This window comes from Pararge aegeria, chromosome 20 (genome assembly GCF_905163445.1).
Source record: "Pararge aegeria chromosome 20, ilParAegt1.1, whole genome shotgun sequence".
Classification (NCBI taxonomy): domain Eukaryota; kingdom Metazoa; phylum Arthropoda; class Insecta; order Lepidoptera; family Nymphalidae; genus Pararge; species Pararge aegeria.
Genome location: NC_053199.1, coordinates 10,000,001 through 10,022,836, shown reverse-complemented (window position 1 = coordinate 10,022,836; position 22,836 = coordinate 10,000,001). Strand labels below are relative to the sequence as shown.

At 35.9% G+C, this 22,836-nt stretch overlaps 1 protein-coding gene across 1 annotated transcript in view; it reads left to right on the top strand.

Moving 5' to 3' along the window:
• The window catches only part of LOC120632650, a 28,926-nt gene extending 12,909 nt beyond the window's left edge, over positions 1–16,017 (top strand). The window contains exon 3 of the mRNA XM_039902598.1: positions 14,341–16,017. Within this exon, the coding sequence (XP_039758532.1) occupies positions 14,341–14,474 (134 nt within the window). The 3' untranslated portion in view covers positions 14,475–16,017. The remainder of the gene's footprint in view (positions 1–14,340) is intronic.
• The last annotated feature ends 6,819 nt before the right edge of the window (positions 16,018–22,836 follow it).

The window sequence follows — 22,836 nt, the reverse complement described above, 5'->3', positions numbered from 1 at the left end:
TAATTTCCTTATTCCTTTTAGGAGGTACTTATTTCTGTCGCCAAGTACCATTGCGACGTTCCAGTCCGCCTGGGAAATACAGGTATCGAAATACCGGACCCCGTGGTCCCTAGGTTTTGATGAATATAGTATCTAAATCTAACTTCAGAGTTTAGAGCATCGTCGCAAGGTTGACTGTCTTTCGGTATTCTATAGGATATATTTTGGAGAGTGTGCCTAAGAACTGTTTGATATATTACCATCGCGAACCTCAAGGCACCGTAAGGATCTGCATCCCTACGTGATATACAACGCACGCGTACGGAGCGCTTTGCATCTTCGTTTCTGATTCGCACCGCAAGGAAAATGGAAGCTTGAATGCTCTTCCAGCTACCATTTTCCCCAGTACCTACAATATGAGTACCTGCAAATCAAGAGTGAATAGGCATCTTCTAGGCAAGCGCGCTCCACTTTAGGCTGCATCATCGCCTACCATCAGTCGTGATTGATGTAGTGAGAGCAGCTTAGAGAGTACAACCGTGGCCTGGCCTGGCACTCATGCACCTTGATTGTTTTTTTCTATCATAATATGTATAAAATATTAGGTACTCAGGTATACTTTGCTTTCTATAAATGAGACAAAAACTAAAGCTATTTTAACCGTAAATAGCCAATAATTGGTATTGTTACCAACCTACTCTATACCTAACAAGGTAATTGATGTAAAGCTAAGATCACACTAAATAGTAATTTCGTGCTGCCGGCGTCCACTCTAAGTCCATTTAGTTTGACATTTCTCATAAATTTGACGGCCGGGGCAATAGGCAGTTCGTTTCGGGTTCAATTCTCACAACTGGAAAATGTTTGTGTGATGAACATGACTATTTTTAGTGTCTGTTACCGACCTACCGTGCAAAGGCGTGCCGCTAATCGAATTAGCGTTCCGGTACGATGTCACGTAGAAACTACATCAGGTACCATCTGTGACTACATAATCATGTAAGATTTAAAGAGGTGAGCTGGGCTAACTTGTAGAGGAATAAAAAAAAAACATAAGAGTTTTAATTCTATTTAGCGAATTCTTAAAATATTTCTTATCAAGTCATTAGAAAATATTGTATTGAATTGGTAATAATACAATATTGGACGATAAAATGCGAGTTGATCATTTATTTTTGCGTGGAGAGGTAGTAAGTTTAGCGAGTACAGTAAATACCATTGGCTTTATCATGCGGGCTATCAACTACGTATCGATGTATTATAAAAAAGAAAGATTAGAGACTCGCAGCTGGCGAAGGAGAAGGTTAGGTACGGAGTATCTCTACGTGATCAAATAAATAATAAGAGGTCCAGGAGATCCGTAGAAAAACCAGTGTTACAGATATGACTCAGCGAGTTGCAAAGTTAAAAATGGCAAAGGCTGGAGATGATCCCCTTATCTATATATCCTTATATATAGATCGATGGCAGTTGGGGTCCCAAACATACGCGTTGGTCGTCCTCCCACTTGGTAGATAGACGACTATATGTCCAGCATTGTGAACTTCCGTCGGTTGATAAGATGATGGGAACGAATCTGATTTATTTGCTTCTACATAGTGCCTAGTTTGAGATATTCTACCTGATCGATGGTTTGAAATGTAACTACAATTTATATGGAATCGAAATAGCGCGGTCTAGTGACAATACCGTTTCCCAGTAATGTACCTACTTAGAAGACGCTCTTTAGAATTCATACAAATCGTAGTTAACTTTTACGCGATCGTATAGGTAGACGTAAATGATAAAATCCCATAGTAGGCACACTGGCAAGGCGGCGTGCGACATCATAAACATAACAGGCATTTATAAACTGACGTCTTCGTCTGTGCAGAGAATAAACGCGGTGCGCATATACTCGTACTAATCTTACATTATTCACTTTAGTTTAATGAATAACCGAGTTGTCACCAGACCTTACTTAAGTCCTACTTCTTATTATATAAGTTTTGACCGAATAGATACTAATGTTTAAAAATTTTTGTTCATTTCCATCGCAAACCCCGTTCTTACCTTTGAAAGGTACGACCTTTTGCTAAATTACTTCAAGATTTGTTTGCGTGCACATTGTATTTTATCAGAACATGCAACGGTTTAGTACCTATGCATTGTATCAAAATGTTTATTTCAACCTAGTACATTTTGATCAGCTTCTAAGAAATTCATTTAGATTGCGGGAGACCCAAACCTTTAAACTTTTGAAACTAGTTATAGGTAGGTATGTATGAAGGGTTAACATAATAATTACGAATGTTCTAATAACAAATTTTTTTTTTAAATTTATTAAATAGTTTTCACGAAATAATTTAAATGATATTTGAATTACATCGAATATGTATAAATATGTAGGAATATATAATACGGGTCCATTAGCAATACCCTGAAGTCTTGTTGAGGGACTAATTCGTCAAGAAGATACCTCTTGCATGAAGATATAGCATTTATTAAGGCTGATTAAGGCTATATTATATACGAAGTCGTTGCTAAGCCAGCATTGAAGAATCTTGGAGGATTTGAGACATTGCATCTCTGCACTGGGTTTCTTAACAGGGTATGCATACCGCAGGGAAAATGCATAAAAAGACAAAATTCCTCCTCATATACCTATAGGAGCCAAGTATAGTAAAAATTATATATATATATATATATAAATTTAAGGCATGGCTTTTGTGCATGTATGAAGTGCACGCCGCTGCATCTCTGCTATCAGAGAGCAGGCGCTTTCACAGCAGTTGGTTGATAATGTCGAAGCCCTAAGGCTACAATTCGGAAAACTATTTTCATTCGTTTATTTAGGCTAAACCGGGTTTATTATTTTGTTATGCACAATAATATTGATTTGGGGAAGTAATATCAAATTTTTTTGTACGTGAGCAAGGGTTCCAATAAACTTAGAAATAACACACGTCCGATTTCTGTCACGCTGGCAATCGTGAGTATCAGCGGTCAATCAACTCAGTGAATGTTCACACGAGGAAACTACTCATTAATCGCTTAATGCATTTTTTCCTGACACCATTCTCAAATAAACCAATAAAAGCATAAGTTGGTAGTACTTTTTTGGGAACGCTATTTTTAATTTTTTTATCTCATAATGTACGTTACGGATGACGTCCAATTTTCTTAAATAAATTTATGCCAGTTACGGAATTTATGAAAATTATTTGAGTTTGTTATTGTGAACAAATTAATATGTGATTCATGTAGGTTAGCTGTTTATAACTCTTAATCTTGTTATTTGAATTATAATAATTAATTTATTTTTGTCTGGTTAGATAGGTGAATTAGGTACACATCTTTTGTTGCTTGTATATTCAATTCATTTATGTCTGAACCAAATGTAACTATTTACTTATACAATTTTTACTACACTTCTTCAGTTAATGTAAACCAAAGCTTTATATTCTCGAGATAAAAAATTGTAATACTATAAAAATATAACATTGAAAAAATCTGATTTGACTGATACATATCTTAAATCTAAGAAATTAAATACTTTGCTTTATTAGATATATTTATAATCATTAATTATAATACACATAAAATATATTTTTATTCTGGAGTTGGTACATAACACACTGACACAGGAAACTCTCAAGGTATGTGAACTATTCAAATCAAATCAAATCAAATCCTTTTATTTGCATAAAACATTGTAGGTATACATGTTTAGTCGTAATATATGACATGCAAATCTTAATTTAAACAAATTTATTTATGTAATAATTAATAAAACATCAAAATAAATAAAATCAAAATAATCGGCTGAATATAATAAAATTTCATTAATTTTACTGTATGGAACAATAAACATGGAATGTCAAGTAAAAAATATCTAAACTAATAATTATATTTTATTATCCAAGAACTCTTTTACCGAGTAATAGCATTTATCAACCAACCAGTCACGTAATTTTGCCTTGAATTATTCTTTCAGGAGCAAACGTTTTAAACGATTTATTGTTATTAGTGATAGAACTGTTGGGCCAATGGGATGAAATATAGGGTTATTATTCATGTTGAAACTACGAATGGTTTCGCACTTAAGTTAAACGACCTTGTTGCGCGAGGCGAGCTCCGACCGAAATAGCGTTTTTACATCATTGTTTTCAATGTCAGAATGTAATGAAAATGAGAAAAGTTTGATAGGGGCTATGTCTTTTTAATGGGAAAACAGGGCAGGGTAGCAATCTTGATGAAATATGTGAGACATTTTAGAACTTCACGGAAACAAATAATGAACAAATTACTCTCCCTGATGGCATTTTATTGCCTCATCTGACGAGGTAATAGCATTCATATAGATATTACTTATGGGCGTCTTCATCATCATCACCAATAAGATCATCGACCCAGCTGTATCGTTATTAACAGCCATGGAGCGTCTCTGCTATGAATTTCACGAATTAAATCTCAGAATTGATCACGTTGTGCACGATTTTCGTATGAGACAGCTAACTTGAATGTTAAATATTGGCAAAGGTAAGGACCTGTACCCACGAAAGAGTATTGCGACCTCCAAATCCGGAGAATTGATATGTAGACAACGTATTCCGTAAAGAGTATAGGGACGCACTAAGACTTATTTTTTCCAAAATTGTATTCCTAACTGGTGCAAATAAGGAAAAGGTACAACTTTCAATTTTAGGTTCTGTTATTTGAACTCCTGTCAACTAATAATTATTTTGGCTGATCATCCGTTTTGGAGTAAAATCTGTTTCGTTTTCATGTAAATAAAACGATGCTAAAATGCTAAAATAAATATATAAAATACGGGGTGATATTAAATATGTGTGTGTGTCGATTCCCGGGTGAAGCCAATTTTTTAAAGGAAATATTTCGTATATTGATAATTCTCAGTAGCAGCTCGGAGTTTAAAATATGGCGGTCTCCCTCCCGTGCCTCTGAAGAGCGTTTAGCCATTTGTCTCAGTTAAAGGAAGTGTCAGAACGCTATATCGAGACTACGTATCATTACTGCGTATCATAACACATAAACGATAATGATACGCACTGGCGATACGGGTAGGTGATCGGATCGGGTAAATGACAGTGGCGTGCATCGACGGTATGCACAGGGTATGCAGACGATTTAAAATGAAGAAAATCTCCAGAACGAATAGTAAATAAACTCGTACTGGAAATTTTCTCAATTTTATATCATCTGCATACCCTGTGCATACCCTCTGTGCACGCCACTGGTAAATGATACATATTATATTTGACGACCTACCTGGCACACTTGCAGTGGTTTCGCTGGGAGGTCCCGAGTTCTGTCCTTTGCAGAGCAATTTGGATAAAACAGATAATTTTTTAATTTTCTCTATCGTTATCACCCTACCGACAAAGATGTTCCGTAAAGCGATTAAGAGTCTTGCAATGATGCCACGTCGAATCAATTTTAATATTGGTATAAGCGGTAATAGCCTAGTGGGTAAGGCTTCGGCTTCGATCCGAGTTCAATCCTCGACAATAAGTAATTTAAACAACACTTGCTTTAACAGTGAAGGAAAACATCGTGAGGAAACCTGTATGCCTGAGAGGCAGTGGTGTGCATAGAGGGTATGCACAGGGTATGCAGATGATATATTTGACGGCCGAGTGGCGCAGTGGGCAGCGACCCTGCTTTCTGAGTCCAAGGCCGTGGGTTCGATTCCCACAACTGGAGAGTGTTTGTGTGATGAACATGAATGTTTTTCAGTGTCTGGGTGTTTATCTGTGTATTATAAGTATTTATGTGTATTATATTCATAAAAAAATATTCATCAGCTATCTCAGTACCCATAACACAAGCTACGCTTACTTTGGCGCTAGATGGCGATGTGTGTATTGTCGTAGTATATTTATTTATTTATTTATTTATATAAAATGAAGAAAATCTCCAGTACGAGTTATAAATACTTAAGGCTAGGCTTTTTATAACTCTTACAATGCCTATCCTTAAGATTTTTATAACTCGTACTGAAGATTTTATTCATTTCATATCATCTGCTACCCTGTGCATACCCTCTATGCACGCCACTGCTGAGAGATCTCATATTAATAATAATAATAAAAAAATATTAGGTAATGACCCACTATTATATAACAGAATAATTAATAAAAAAAGGTTTTATTAACGTAATAATATTTATTTCTTCACTCTGTTTGTGCTGTTACGAAACACGTGTTCTAAATATAAAAATACTAGAATATACAACTTGAACATAGTTATCGATTTTCATGACACCTAGAACTAACTTTACGATGTAGAATTCTGGTGTCGCGCCAAAAGAAGTATAACTTCAAAACCTAAACTAAATAAAAAAAAAATATGCTCTCAACGGCAAGGCGTGTCAAGTCCACTGATTTGCCCTTGGCCAGTTTGGTAGCGTACAGCCCAAAGGCTAAACCCTTCTCATTCTGAGAGAAGAGCCGTGACCTGTAGTGGGTCGGTAATGGGTTGTTGTCTATGATGAAGATGATGATGATGAATATAACTACCCACTACCATCTTAGACTGCATCGTCACTTTTCATGTGACATTTTTTTTTTTCAATATCGTCGTGTTTTAGGCCGAAAGGCGGGTACACGGTCAACGAGGTGACAGGGGGGGGGGGGGGGGGGGTTTAGCCGGTAAAAGTCCGGCACTACCTAGCGCTGCGGGTGTCCATGAGGATTTCCCCTCCTGTGAGGAAAAAAAAAAAAAGTTGACATTGCAGTCAACGGCTATCTTGTAGTGGAATTAATAAAACCATATCTAGACAAGGTTTTATAGCATGGGTAGTAAAGTGCGTACAAGTATGCGTTCAGCTTTAGGGTCAAATCTGCTCGTGTCTAGGTTCTAGGTCGTATCTCATGAACATTGCATAAGAATATTTATGTATTATCTTATCACAAAGATCTCATTTCAATGACAGTAGCGTGTTCTGATAACAAGGTCAAACAGAGTTATCTTAATATCTATCTATAGGTTAGGAAAATAGAAATATTATAAGTAGGTACTTACTCGTTATAGTAACAATGGTTCAAAGGAACGGTTTACTTGCATGCCCTGCCAAGTGTAGTTCTGTGCGATGGTGTTCCACTTACCGTCAGGTGGACCATCTGCTTGGTCTGTCAATTGTAACGATAAAAAAACTCACTAACTTAACCACACTGTGGTACACTGTCGTGCGTATAGTACGTATAGTTCCATTATTTTTAGTTAAAAACTAATCCAATAATTTCTGTAGAAAATCAAGTTTTCCGGCTAATATATCCCAGATACAGTTAGAGCTAGATCGCAGTCTTTCAGATATCAATAACTCTTACTTCGAAAACATAGTACTTTCACAAAAACTTCTATCCCCACTTTACACTATTTTGAGTTGGATAAATAAATAATAAATATACTACGACAATACAAACATCGCCGTCTAGCCCTAAACTAAGCGTAGCTTGTTTTATGGATACAAAGATGAATATTTTTTTTAATGAATATAATACACATAAATACTTATAATATACGTATAAACACCCAGACACTGAAAAACATTCATGCTCATAACACAAACATTTTCCAGAAGTGGGAATCGAACCCACGGCCTTGGAGTCAGAAAGCAGGGACGCTGCCCACTGCGTCAGTCGGCTGTCAAAACATATCACTTTGACAAAAACTTCTATCCCCACTTTACGCTATTTTGATTTGGATTTCATAAATAAAAAGTATCCCATGGAAGCTGACCAGGAAAAAAAAACCTCGCCATATTGCAGATAAGTATGGAACTATTTTTTCTATACTTTATTTACTCTATAAAATGCGATGCCATGCAAAGGTTTTTTCATCGTCACGCATTATCTGCCTATAAAAGTTCTGTCAAACTCTGTTCACACGTTGGGTCGGGTTTATTGTGTGGAATAACAGATGGAAGTTTGTACGGGAACTTTATCAGAAAATGCATGCGAACGGAGTAACGAGCTACAGTTAAAATTTCAATTAACTCCCTCCTTTGAATTGAGTGTACATTTTTCTATTATTAAAGCTGTTTCATTTGATAGCCCTTTATGAACCAATTTTCTTTAAACACAGCTAAGACCACTCCCGACTAATTCACCTTACAAACAAAAAAAAATCAATCAAAATCAATACGATGCCACAGACCGAGAAATCGCTATGAAGCGATAATGCCGCCAAATTGTATACGTTGTTTTGTTAAACTTCTCTTTTTTGTGGAGTGCAATAAAAGTATATTCATTCATTCCCCCCATCGTTTTTGCGTCGGGTTTTGAAAAAAGAACCAAATAAAATCAAGAATTTGTAAATGTATTACATTTAGGTATAAATTTTGGTAAGTGGGTGTGAAATAATGAAAAGCCGGCAGTAAAAAGTTATGGCTTCCTTCGCTACTTTATTCTTTTGACGGCAGCAGTGCTATTCTCTAAGCAGATTCGGATTATTTGTTGGAGAAAATGAAAACAGAACTATGTTTACATATTTTTTTTTAATAAAGATGAATTCTGCCTATTTATTTGACTTCGAGAAAATATTCAAGAATGTAGGTTTCTTCACGAGGTCTTCTTTCATCCTTATAGAAATATATTAAATGCTTAAATTTAAAACGCACAATTAAGTCATAAAAGTAATAGATAGTTTGGTCTTTCTTATACGGAAGCCGAAGGTCTATTATACGCTATAATAATCTTTTATGTATATATATCAGTGTCTGTTTATATTACGATGTCTGTCACAACTCTCAACAAAACCTCGCATACTGCAAATGCCCTCGTTTCATATCACGAAAATGTAAATTCCGCGTGAATATTATGAAAGCCTATGAAAATGAAATTCTAACGTCTAGGATCGTTTTTCTATTTTCGTTCATATAGTATATCATCATCATCACGTCAACCAATGGATATAGGTCCTATGTGAGGAGTTCCAAATTGGGGAGTTTGCCGTTTGGGTCCAGCGGCTTCCTACGACTCCATTGGTGTTATCTGTCAACCTCGTCAGGGTCTACCAACGCTACGTTTAAACGGTGTGAAGTCGCCTATTCCAGCACCTTGGGATCCCAACGTCAGTGGCATGTACAGGGTCTTTGACCATCTTTGACCATTTTCTGTTCATAAAGCAGGAACACGGCATAAAATGGAAAATTTCCCTTCACATAAGAGTTATATAAAATAATTCGGGTAGGCAGTGCTTTTCTGTATGTATGAAGTGCACGCCAATGCCCAACGTCCATCGGTTTTTCGAACAATGTGCCCAGCCCATTACCAGTTTGATTCGATTCATTGAGTTTAACTCCGTTTCTACGGATGTCCTCATGAGTCTTCTCATGAGACCCATAAGTTGTTTGGTCAATATAGCGGACCATAATAAAGGAGTTATATAGGAGTATAGACATATACTAAACTTCTCGAGCAAGGCAACTCCATTAATCTGGCGGAAACTGGGGGATCTACCTTACTGCTTCACTCCCATTAACATATTAATGGGCTGGCTGGCGTAGACAACGTACCTATTATAAAACTCACAATTAGAATGCATAAGTTGATTATGTTCTCTTCCTTTTTTTATTTCACTATAAGTAATAAATAACTTCAAGGGTAGTTAAGAGCTATCTTGACTACTTGAAGGTATTTTCGAGGGATTTATATACTACTCCACGGTAGGACAGCGGTATATTTATACTGTTTACGTCAAGCCAATCTCCACTACTCGCTAGATGTAGCTAGTGTAGTGGAGCTGGCTAGTGAGCGAATATGAGGCTGTAGTTTTAGGTGCCAGGTTGTCACACTGGCATCTGGGCAGTTGGGACTTCGTCAACCTCAGCTTATTAACTCCCCACAGGCGATCGACTCTAGCCCATGTAGAGCCAGGTTTTATGGGCCTTATTAAAAGGTTCAGAGTCACTCAGCGGATGATGGCGTGAACAATGCTCGCAAAATATGTGATCAAATCAGAAGTGAGGATATCTGTGGAAGAACAAGATTTATCTACAAAGCTCAACGAATGGTGAAGCTGAAATGGCAAACGGTGGGACAAATAGCTCTAAGAACCGATGGGGTCCTAAAATGCTGGAATGGCGACCCCACACCGGTAATGGGAATACTGTTGCGGGGCAGCGACGTTGGCGTTGGTTGGTAGCTGGTGTAAAGAAGACATAAAGCGAGTCACTGGAAACCGCTGGAAAAAGGCGGCACAGAATCGGAATATAATTGGAACTATCTATAGAAGCCCTTTAATGTCCAACAGTGGACATTAATCAGTAGATTTGATAATGTTGATGAGAGTTTGGTATGTTTAGGGACTAACACGCTTTTGGTATGTTTGGTATGTTTTGACGGCCGATTGGCGCAGTTTGCAGCGACCCTGCTTTCTGAGCCCAAGGCCGTGGGTTCGATTCCCACTACTGGAAGGTGTCTGTGTGATAAGCATGAATGTTTTTCAGTGTCTGGGTGTTTATATGTATTTTCTAAGTATTTATGTTTAAAATTCATAAAATTATTCATCAGTCATCTTAGTACCCTTAACACAGGCTACGCTTACTTAGGGGCTAGTGTATTGTCTTAGTATATTTATTTATTTAGTTAATTTTACTCAATGGATAAAACGAATCTTACGTAAGTAAGTGAAATAATCATAAGATTTATTTAGAAAGGTTTCTTTTTAATAGACCCTTGTTAGGTAAAAATAATTAATTAACAAAATTAAACATCGACAAAGAAAAGCGAAAACGTGCCGGCAACATCACGTTGGTGTATCCTTGAGTAATGATTGGGCGATCGAGAACTTGGGTTCAAGTTTCGAAGTACTATTATGTTTGTCTAATTTACATTACTTTGCCGTTTGCAGTGCATCTACACTTACAGCTAACAGTGTTAGGGGAACATTATTGTATAATTAATATGGAATAAGTATTCGTCACAAACATTTTTTTAAATTTTTAGGAGAATAGAGGAATGAAAACTAGAGGGAAAAAAAGTTTTCTATAACCACATATTATGATAAGTGCTATCCTGGAGTTTCTGTTATTTGAGTTCTGTCATCTTATGTGCTCAATTAATCAAGGCGTCGGGTGGCATCTAGTCTTTAGTGCATAACGTAAATAATTTTGAAATTTGTGGCATAGTTTATTAATAAAGTTTTTTATTCTTTCCTTCAAATAAGCTTTGTCACACAAGTCTCAAAGAACGTAAAGTAAAGTCAGCGGCGTTGTCGATTAATCTTTAGATTTCTCAATAAAGTGGAAGGAAGAAAGTGGGTCTATGCTCTGAAATCCTCTATCCTATAAGACAGAGACGTGATTAGAAGAGAGAAATTAATAGGCTCCGTATTAGTTGATGAATGAACATTTTTACCTTATTTATTCAATATTGACTTTATAAAATAACGATCGTTCACAGAGCTGTCATTTGTGTATAATATTACTGAGGACATCATTAAAAAGTTCTAATGGAGGAAAGGTCAAGATTCGATATGTAGCATAAGAGCCCTCATGAGCATTTCACGCTCGAAAGAATCTTCAATTCTCAGTCGGGGCGGTTCGTGCTTGAAAGGGCATCCTTTCCAGCCAGTTTCCACAGTCGGTCGATCGAGTCTGAGCTTTTGTCTGGCGCTCGTGGATCGATAATTCACCCCCCTGTATAATCTACAGTCCCCACAACTAGGGTTGTTTACATTGAATTATTTGAAAGATATTTTATTCATACAAGTTTGAAAGAGGAATTTGTGAAGGGAAAAAGGTACACGGTGATTTAAACGCGGTCCGATGTCTACTATTCATTGGTAAAATATAAATATGAGCATCCTATATCGAGTGTCAACGGCGCAGTGTGGCGGCGGTTTATTAATCAGTTATTAATCATTTGCGGTTGCTTAATGGAGCAGAAAGAAATATTCGAATAGGTACTTCATTTGATCACCTGCTTCCAATTTTCTAAATGCATAAATAAATATTTCAATTTCTTAAAACTGTTATAGTTTACTATGACAACATGTTAGTAATTGATTGAACTCAATTATTTTGGATATTTCTTATAATAATAATAACTGTATCGGATCGGATGTATTGAAGGGGCTGTCGATGTTCGACTATAAAAGCAAATAAATTGTTGAAGAGTCTGAAACCGCCTTATTTACTGGGGATAACCACAATCTCATTTTATTTCAATCCGTTTTCCATAATTTCCCCGTCTACGTCAACAGCCCTAATACTGACAGGCAATAAGGGGAGTGATGAGAGGGGCCAACCCTACGGCCGTAATGATGAAAATGCAGGTAGACACGAAATGCTCGCTATTTTCTAAGGGGGAATATGGCGGTCACTGCTTTTCGTTCTTTATTTGAAAACTGTTGTAAGCGGTAGAAAGCTTTTTCGTGTTCATAGTGAAAATATGTAGGTACGTACTTATAGTGACAACTGCATAAAATCTGTGAAAGGCTGCCATTTATAACTCGATTCCTAAAGTAATTTGGCCCTACAAATTTTGCATTTGTAGGTTCAAAATTACCTTGGAAATTAAGTTGATGAATTTCTTAAGATTACTTGGAATAACATTGCTCCGCCTGCGTTTCTCAGAAGACAGAATAATTATTGTAAATTGCAACTGCTGAGTTACTTGCCGGTTTCTTCGCGGTAGAATCTGTCGTCCGAACTGCCCTCTGCAGTCCCGACTTGTAAAAATCCTAACAAAAGTGCTTATGTTAGGATTTTTGAAATAAATGAATTCTCATTTTTGAATTTTTCGTAGGGATTTGAGTTCATTGAATATTCTAATATATTTCATATAAGCGATCTTGATCATCATCATCATCATATAAACTCATTACCGGCCCACTACAGGGCACGGGTTTCCTCCCACAATGAAAGGGGTAAGTGATATTAGAATTGCTTAAAAACGCACATAACTTAGATAAGTCAGAGGTGCGTGCTGGGATTCGAACTCGGACCCCCGAAAGTGAACTCGAAGTCCTACCCACTAACTGTGCTATCACCGCGAATTGTCCTATTTTTTTAATTGATTGTTCTACCTTACAAACTCTACCTGATCACCTTGTTGGTTAGGAAAGATCACACGATCAGGGATTCGATTAACTGGTTGACCCAAAAATTTGTCAAAATGTGTAAGTTTTGTGTAAAAAAAACCGAAGTTGTGACCCGGAGTTGGTTTCGAAATTGACGGTCCACCTCACTACCTCTGAGAGTCTCTCTCTCTTTAGTCGGTCCCTCATGACTGAGGATCGTGATCACTGCTATGGCGAGTAATCTTGTCATATAAGATCTCTCTCCATCGGGTCCTGTCTTTGGCCATTTTTATTGCGTTATAGAAGGTACGGGCACCAGTTTCTCTCAGTTGATCTGACCACCGGGTTGGAGATCTGCAACGGGGACGTTTGCCTTCTACATTTCCAACCACTATCAACTTTTCAATGCTCTCGTTTCCGCGTCGTGTGTTATGTCCAAAATAACTAAGAATTAAGGCAGATGGTAGAAAGACGTGTTTTAATTTTGAGTTGTGAAAGAATTGATACATTTGTGCGCTTGGCAGTCCACGGTATGCGGAGCATTCGCCTCCAGCACCACATTTCGAACGCATCTATTCGTTGTCTTTCTCTAGCGCGCACAGTCCAAGTTTATACCTCTGAGAGTAACATGATAAAAATCGTTAAAGCTTGTACGCAGACGCACCCGTTGATACGTGGTAGATCAATGCTCTGCAACTCTCTCTCCTGCTCCACAACAGTATCTCCTTTGAGAACAGAGGCCTCTGCCAGTCATTATGATCAACCCATTACCAGTAAACTACTGGTCAGAGGTTTCCTCTCAGAATGAGAAGTTTTTAGGCCGTAGACTACGGCGGCTACCCCGCAAAAATATATGAACATTACAGGAAATCAGAATGTATGAATGTATAACACAATCTCGGAGTATCTATTAATATTATCCAGTTGGGCATAATCCTATTCTTCTATAGGAGAGAAGGATTTTTTATATTCCGCTCCAAGTCAGCCCTTGACTGCAATCTCACCTGGTGGTAATGATGCAGTCTACGATGGTAGCGGGCTAACCTGTTTGGGAGTATGGTAGTCATACCCCTAATCGGTTTCCACGCGACATCGCACCGGAACACTAAATCGCTTAGCGGCACGTCTTTGTCGGTAGGGTGGTAACTAGTTAAGGCCAAAGCCTCCCTAGACCAGACCAGAGAAAATTCAGAAATTATAAATTCCTAAATTGTACCTGCCGGAGAGAGAGAGAGATCGTCAGAAAACTTAGTTAAACTGTACCTACTGGTTTTTGGGACACAGTCTCTGTAAACTGCTAGTTGATGAATTCAATGTATACTCTTGTTGCAGGTAACCTGAAGAGGAGGTTCGGCCGCGCTCGCGGTTTTGTGATTCGCATGTTCGACGCTTTGTGCAACTGCACGCAGACTGCCGCCGCCGCCGCACGAACCACGGCCAGAAACAACCCTTTTGCTAAGCGCTAAAAAGTCACATCAATATTAAAACTACAGTATAAAAGATCAGATAACGGCTGGTTAAATAAACAGTGTCCGGAGGTTATATCAGTGACCTCATAAATGAAGCGCGTGAAGTAAGCCTGACCGTTAATTGGCTACTTTTCAGTCGCTTACGCTACTTTTTTGATGCTACGGCGCGCCGCTTTTTCGACGTTCCAAAATGGCGAATCGCTGCATCGCGCGCCGTAGTCTTTAAAATGAGGCAAATTATTGTCAACCAAGGCTATCAGAAATTTCCGATCCGTTTTCATATTACAGAATGTATTTCAAAACCAATTTAAATATTTTGTAATAAAGGTTCAGCCCTAAGTTAAGTAACTTACAATATTAGGAATTTTTCGTTACTTTTATTTTAACCATTTCGCTAAGTTTATTGATAGGCATGTGAAGTTGCTCATATATAAACCCTGATGCGCAAAGTAAGGCTGACCACTAATTGGCTACTATTCAGTCGCTTATGCTACTTTTTAGATGCTATGGCGCGGCACGGTTTGAGATGTTCGCGAATCGCCGCAGCCTTTAAAATAGGGCAAATTATCGTTTTTCAAATTGTAGTAGTGTGTTCAAAATAAACTTAGGTATTTTATAATAAAGGTGCAGTCAGCCCTTTGAAAAACTCGTGTAAACTAACCATTTCGTTAAGCTCTTAAAATGATACCAATACTAAAACGAAAGGTAATTTGTGTCCTGAGGTCAATTCAAAAAAGGACCGTTCTGAATATTTCTATCAAGTAACAGTCGCTTACGCGACTTTTTAAACTACGGTCCTGCACGGTTTCTCAATGTTGTATAGAGCTCGAATCGCCGTAGCGTGTAATAAAAATTCACCAATGTATTGTCAACTGCAAGGCTACGTTGGCAGGGCATCAAGACCGATTGATTTTGCATGCAGGCACATTTTGTAAACAAAATAAAGTGATTCCATTTGTTATAAACAAGTTAGCTTTAATTTTCGCAAACGGTATCAGGGAACAAAATCTATTAACCGATTACTGATCGATTTCCTTATTTAAACGTTGACTGTTCTTTATAAGTTTCTTTTACCCAACGTACGCGGTCGAAAACTGGTTAAAGATCGGTTTGATATAGCGTTACGACGTCGCTTGGTTTTTATGAAAACTAAGTGACGCAGCCACGTTTTAACGTTCAAAAATTTCAGATTTTCCGGACTCGGTTGCCAGCCCTGAACATCAGACTGTAATAAGTAATGCGTTTTTGTTATTACATAAATCCAAGTATCCGAATTTTGTTTTCAAAACGAAAAAAAATACTTATTGCAAGTATCTATTTAGTTTTCTGTAAATTCCACATAATTTTGGTAAAATTTTGACGTATAGCTACATAATATGTTATGTATTTAATATCTACTCAGACATAAAAGTTTTAATAATACGAGTATAAGTGCAGGTGGTGATTAGGATGCAAAATGTTAAAGCCCGGAAAACATATTAAGATTCTTAAATTAAAAAAAAAAATACAAAATCCACGATAAAGTAAATTTACCGCAGTAACACGTGATGTTTATCAAATTATATATATATATAATTTTTGGTCAGGAAATTAGTAACGCAAATAAAATATACAGTACCTATACCGTTTCCATGGATAAACAGTGTAATACTAGTAATACAAAATCAACTCTTAAAATTAGTAGGTTCGATGGAAATACCGAAATGGACTTTTACTAAACGGAAATGATAGTCATTTCAAATTTCTGACACAAAATATTAATCCGTAACCTTTTCGAATCTTGTTACCTCAAACTACATTTTGATTGTGTAAGTTTGTGAATATTTGCTGATTTTTGTAACTCAATCTCGCTGAAATGGCCGAACGGAATTGAATCGAGACAAAGATAGACCGTAACCTTTTATCCTGGGCCAATTGTTTCAGACCCGGGTCGATATTCGGAAAAAAAGAAATTCTATGCGGACGAAATCCTGGATGGAAACTGTGAATTGATAAAACCGGACACTATTTGCATGCTCTACTTTATCCCACTTCCAGTAAATATTTCTGTAAACTTATTTACGATATTTTTCCGAAATAAAAATAATACGATAAAATTACGACATATTAACTACAAGTAAGACGCTTCTAAATTCCGAATTAAAGAAAGAAGAATAAATAGTCAGTATTATACAGTAGCAAATAACTTATTTTGTACTAGGAATATATAAGTATTCATCTTTCACCGTATTTGGTAGTCAAAAGTGTAGACTCATTCTATAATTTAGATGTCAAAACTATGATAATAATATGGATTTGCTACCAAACCTCGGAATCACAATTAATAATCCAACCGAGTTGATTTATGTCACGGTCGGAAAATAATGATGACTGTATTATTGCTGTTATAATTATAGCTTTGATATCGCCGTAGAGTCTTATATTAAAGGGTTAAGTAAGTATCCCATTCTTAAAACGACTCAACAAAAATATCAAAGCTAATCTGTACGGCATTGTCTATTGTCTCTTTGTATTTACCGAAGATTATTTAAGGTGATAAAGTCGTTGTTATATTTCAAAAGAATATTTTACTTAAGAACAACATACAAAAGTACACAATTCGAATAAAAATAGAATTCTTTTGAATAAACCGGCATTGTGTATAAGAAATCCTAAAGAACCTACTTGTACTTATTGTAAGTATTATTTTCTATTCAGTGAAAATTTTATGTGGGTACACTTACAAGTCGTGGATTCATAATATATGAATTCAAAGAGATTTTTAATTAAAATTTGTTAAAGTGTCAGACATTCATTATGACGTTGCTATAATATGTTTATGGTGTAACACACAACTGGGCACGTACAAAATATTCATACATCAGTATGCACATAAAAGTAGCACAATTTTTAATTAAAATTATATCATCTAAGTTTTACTAAGTATTTATTTTAAGGATTTTTGTATCGGTACGTCTCAATCTATGATTAACCATAATTACTTGATTGATTTAAGTATTTAGAGGGTTTACTTATTTAAAAAAAAACATAGTTTAACCAGTGATTTTTTTTAGGTAAGAATCACATAAACCCTTCGTACGCCTACTTAGCGTTAAAGCCAACTTTATAGATCTTATCAATAATGTTTAATAATTATTACATATTTAAAATTTTAATTGTTTATTTAAAAACCAGATTTTATTCTTTATTTAAAATAAGCGTTCCTTACAAGCCATGCTCTTTTGAAGGATCAGGTCGAATGTTTGTAGCAACGAACGTATTCTGAGTTCTTTGCTTTAATAGTATACTACTGAAATGTCGTTTAAATAGTAAAGAAATACTTATCTAATTAATTGAACAGATATACAATTATCGTATAGTATTATATATAAAGTCCGCAACTTAGAAATATCGTTATGAATCTGTATTCTTATAAGTTAATGAGGAGCACGCTAGCAATCTTGAAGTCGATTTCGAGTATCGAAACACTATAATGTTAAAAGTAACGTAAACATTATTTAACTCGTTCAATCGATGACTTACGCAAGACCGTGTTGGATACAAGCCGAGCATCGGTCATAGCACGGTCAACTAATATTATATATTTTAAACGCTATATCCGTACACTATATGATGAGTGTGTTCATAAAAAAACAATATATATTAGTTAGTATTAGGCCGACACTTGACTCGGACCCGACACGGTTTAGCGTGAGTCATCCTTAAGACTCAGTAATCTTAAAAGCTCTACCCGAAGGAGTGAGACGATTTCATATTTGCTGAGATTTTGTATTGCATGAGACAATCAAGCTAACCCGCGAGGAATTTTGCTCTTGCAACGATTTCTACTCATCCTAATAACTTGCCTGTTCAAGATCGCGAGCGCGTCTCATTTCTACAGAACTGCTGCTACGGCTAGGCTACGGAGTGCTCTAATACATGCTGCAAACATACGAGTACTACTACTTTTTATATCCTTTTTGTGTATATACCCTAATAACTCACCTGAGCCGTCGTGCTTCGTCTACGGAGTGTTCTGCTACGCGCTGCAAACTCTCTTTTTTAAAATCATTTTTTCCCCCGTTCTCTCTATTATGAACTATCCAGGCATTTTCATAAAGGGATTGATTGGGCTGGTATTTGTACATTTTTGCAACTCACATGCTTTGTCGACTCATTAATACCTAGGGACCCAACATGTTATTAAATGCACTTCCACTGAGTTATGTGGTCAGACAAAATTAAAATCGCACACATAAAGTAAATGCGATCGTGTATACTATTTTGTTGTTTTGAGTGACATGGAGTTATTTTTGTCCCGGGATAACAAATTGACTTTGACCAAGTCGCGGGTAAAAGTTAGTAAACCATTACATTTATAAGGAGTGGCGAAAGAGGTTGCGGGAAAAGATATAAGCAGTAGAATGTAAGATTTTGATAGTCTTCAAATGTTGGTTTTATCTGTATGCACATTGCTGGTGTAGTAGTAATGACCCTGTATACCTTACATTGTAATAGTTCATGTGACACGCGCTATGTGTCTTGATTCTTGTATTATACATATTTGTGTCTTCCTTGAGTCTCCCTTATCAGTGTTACCTATAGTGTTATTGTGATCGGTGTGAAGACGCTTATAGACGTAAATTATGTGTTATACAATTTGGAATATGTAGATGAATAAAATTATGTAATAAGAAAACGTAGGTGTTCTACACAATAAAATTTTAGTGCGTAAATGTCTACTGAAAAATAACTTTCTCTAAAGGTCACTTCAAATTCACTGCAAACAAATTCACAAAGGTTTTTTAATGTTACACTACTGGACAATAGTTTATCCACTCTCTCATTAGAAAGAGGGTTTTAGAGTCAAACCTGTCTAAGTCAATATATAATAGTAGGTAATATTAAAAAGCTAAGGAGTTTGTGTTTTGTATTTGTAGATGCACTCATCTTAGGAACTGTTGTTTAATATTGACAACATTTTTGTTGCGTAAAGAAGCTATCATTCACTAGTAAATGCTTGTGAAATTACTTACATAATTACAATGACAAAACAGCACTAAAATTTTAGGATGTACTTTTAGTAATTAAATAAAACCCCTCGAACCTATCACTAGAAACGTCACTCTAAAATAATTCTTTGATGTGCGTACTTTTACAAATCTTTACTAACTATACAAATCTATACGAACCACCTATTGCCCATTTACTTTTTTAATACAGTTATTGTGTCTACTTTATTTAATTCTCTATTGTATTTAGCTTTACAAAAAAAACTGTATTCTCTCTATGATACAGTTATTACAAAAAAAAAAAAATTAAAATGACCACAATTTTTCTGAATCTACAACTTTTATAAACATAAAGATTAAGTCAACAAACTCAGAGTATTCTGAGTTGGTTAGAATTAGTTGAAAAAATCACTTTTATTTATTGGTATTGTAAAATTAAATTATATTATGATGTAATGTATGATATCAAAATTGCAGAGAGTAGACCGTAAAATTAGGGAAATGATTATCTTTTTTTTTATTAAGATGATGCCGCTTATGATTGCACAAAACGAAAATAGTATAAATAGTTAACGAGTATGAACTAAGTAAAAATATTTTTGAACTATATATTAGTTAGTTACTTAAGTATTTAATTTTTTAATACCAGCTATATACTTTACAGCAATTGTTTTGCTTTTGTATTAGGGACGTGATTTATTTACCATTTATATATATATATATATTTTGTATATAATAATTAATATTTTCGAATCAAGTATTTGTTATTATATTTTGTAGGGGGTTCAGGAATTTCCTTAAAGGATACTACACACCAAAGTCAGAGGCCGCGAGGCTAAACGGTATATCTCCTCGTATGCTTTCGCTCAGTACCCTAGTATTCAATTTGTACGTAATTGATTCGATTTCGAGTATCGAGACATTATTACGTAAACTTTAAACTAGAAACGTTAACCTTGTTTCCATTTCAATCTTTTGTCCGATGGGTGACTTCTGCCATGGCTAGCTACCAACCATAACGTGATTGATTGTTTGAGTGACCAAGTGATTTAACGTTCCGGTACGATGTCGCGTCGATTAGGGGTGCGGTAGGTTTAATAAAACCGTCATAACAGTCGCCTAGCCCGTTTCCATCTTTGACGTCATCTTCCCTTACCAGCGAGTGAGATTGCAGTCAAGGGTAGACTTTTAGTGGAATAAAAAAACGCTGGCATCACCGTGTTTCGGTCCTCGAAAATGAATCTACGATATTTAGTGTACAAAATATGATTTACTAAAAGCCGTCGTCTTTGGTGTGTAGAGTGCTGAAAGTATAAAATTAATGATCATAAGTATTTATAAAGTAAGATGGGAGCTTTTAATAATATTATTACGAGTGTCTTAAAAGGAAAAGATGTATGAATATAATAATGAATGATTTCGGTATTAAAAGTTTTATATTTTGAAATAAAGCCTGATTCTCTATAACTTTTTAAAATGTAACCACAATCTGTAAACTTAAAAAGTCCTTGTACGAAGATTTTTGTTAAATTTAATTACTTTATATTTAGGGAATCAGGTCCATGGTGTATAAAATTTAAGTGTAGTTTTACTCACACATTTTTGTGCCAACATGGCCGGATTCTTAATGGTGTTAAAATCGTAATCACGCACGAACTGGATTTTGTGAAGTTCTCTTCATACAAGGGATGGAAAGATTGACGGCACCTAATTGGTGACGAGTGTGTCGAAATGTTTAATTGCGTTACGATTTTAATGACGAACCCAGTTATTTGATTCGTTTTTAGCGACTAAAATGAATAAAAAGTATTAAATGTTCTTATAGTATTGATTCGCAAATTAAAATTTTTGTACCTAGATTATTTACTTCGTTGTAGGTTGGGTTCGATGTTTCTCCCATTACATATGTCGTATTTTAGCATCTGGCATACATTTTTCAACGATTTCAAAATCGGTATTTACCTTAACACACACACTTGAAATCTTCCATCGAAGATTCGTTCTCGAGTACCGAAATACTTCTATATCAGAGTAAAATGAACCTTATCCGCTTTAATTTAAAGCTTTAGGTTATGTTCAGCAGATTATAAAATCAATATTCCAGCTTAAAAACGAGGTAGTTAGTACTTGTCATATACCTACTTCAAAACGAGGTAAATTATTTTAAAGATGCCGTTTCGATACTCGCAAACGACTGGCTGCAAATTTCATACTTAGGGTTTAAAATACAGATCTTGGGTCATCTAATAAGTAATCTAAGTGATCTTTAAGTACGTACTTACCTTTTTAAGCTCCGGTGGGAGGTTGGCTCGAAGCTAATTTCGTAATATCCCTTTACCATAGTATGTAGGTAGATATATAAACCTACATATCTACAACTCTATGAAAAAAAAAATATCTAGAAACTATTGAATGTGTGAATTGATCTAAGTGTTATAAATGTAAGTTAATAAATAAATGTTCAATGTGATATCCTGCCTGTACCACTTCCTATGTGATCCAACTTGCGATTTCTTCTATGAATATTAAAAAATGATTTTGTGATTTTGAGTTTTATTATATACCAATATTTGTATGCCGCGTGGTGACGGCAGATCAGAATGCAGTTGCCACCAACCGTCGTCTTCTGGCCTTCCTGCGGTCGTCGTGGGGAATGTAACGGAGAGAAGAGGAAATCTGGAAATCTCTCAGAAAATATATGAACTCTCTTAAAAAATGTATTTTGCCCAAGATTCAGTTAGACAGACAAAAAAATACAGACCTTCAGTATCAATTATAGAGGGCCCTCTAAAAAAACTAAACCAGAAGCTGGGTACGCCCATGATCTGTGCCACTAAGTATTAGGTTTGTTGTAGTTTAAGATTTAAGTTTTATTTAGGATTCATATTGTGTGTAACGATGGGGCGGACATATAGGTAACCTATAAAATTCCCTTAAATAAATAGATAAAAAAAAAAAGTATTATGTAGGTACCATCTACTGCTTTCACCAACCCGTCTTCCCAGCGTGGTGATAGCGATATAGGCAAACCCTTCCGTTGAACGCGGCAGTAAGTAACAGTTAATACAAAGCTAAACCTAGTTTATCTACTTCAATTTATCACCAATACTTATAATATAATCGTATTCAGCATGATAAATAAATTTGAATAGAGGTGTCGACATTTTCACCATGCACGGCTAGGCATTGGTAGAAGACATTTTCTCCAGGGTAAAGGACAAAATGCATATCCGCTCCCTTAGCTTTATCTATCTACTATTCAAGCTCTCCAAGTTATAAACTTCACCATCTCCGTTTCCGTAGTTTGACTGATGGTAAAATCCATTTTATCACTAGTGAGTGGATATTAAATTTATTCTTCGCATAAG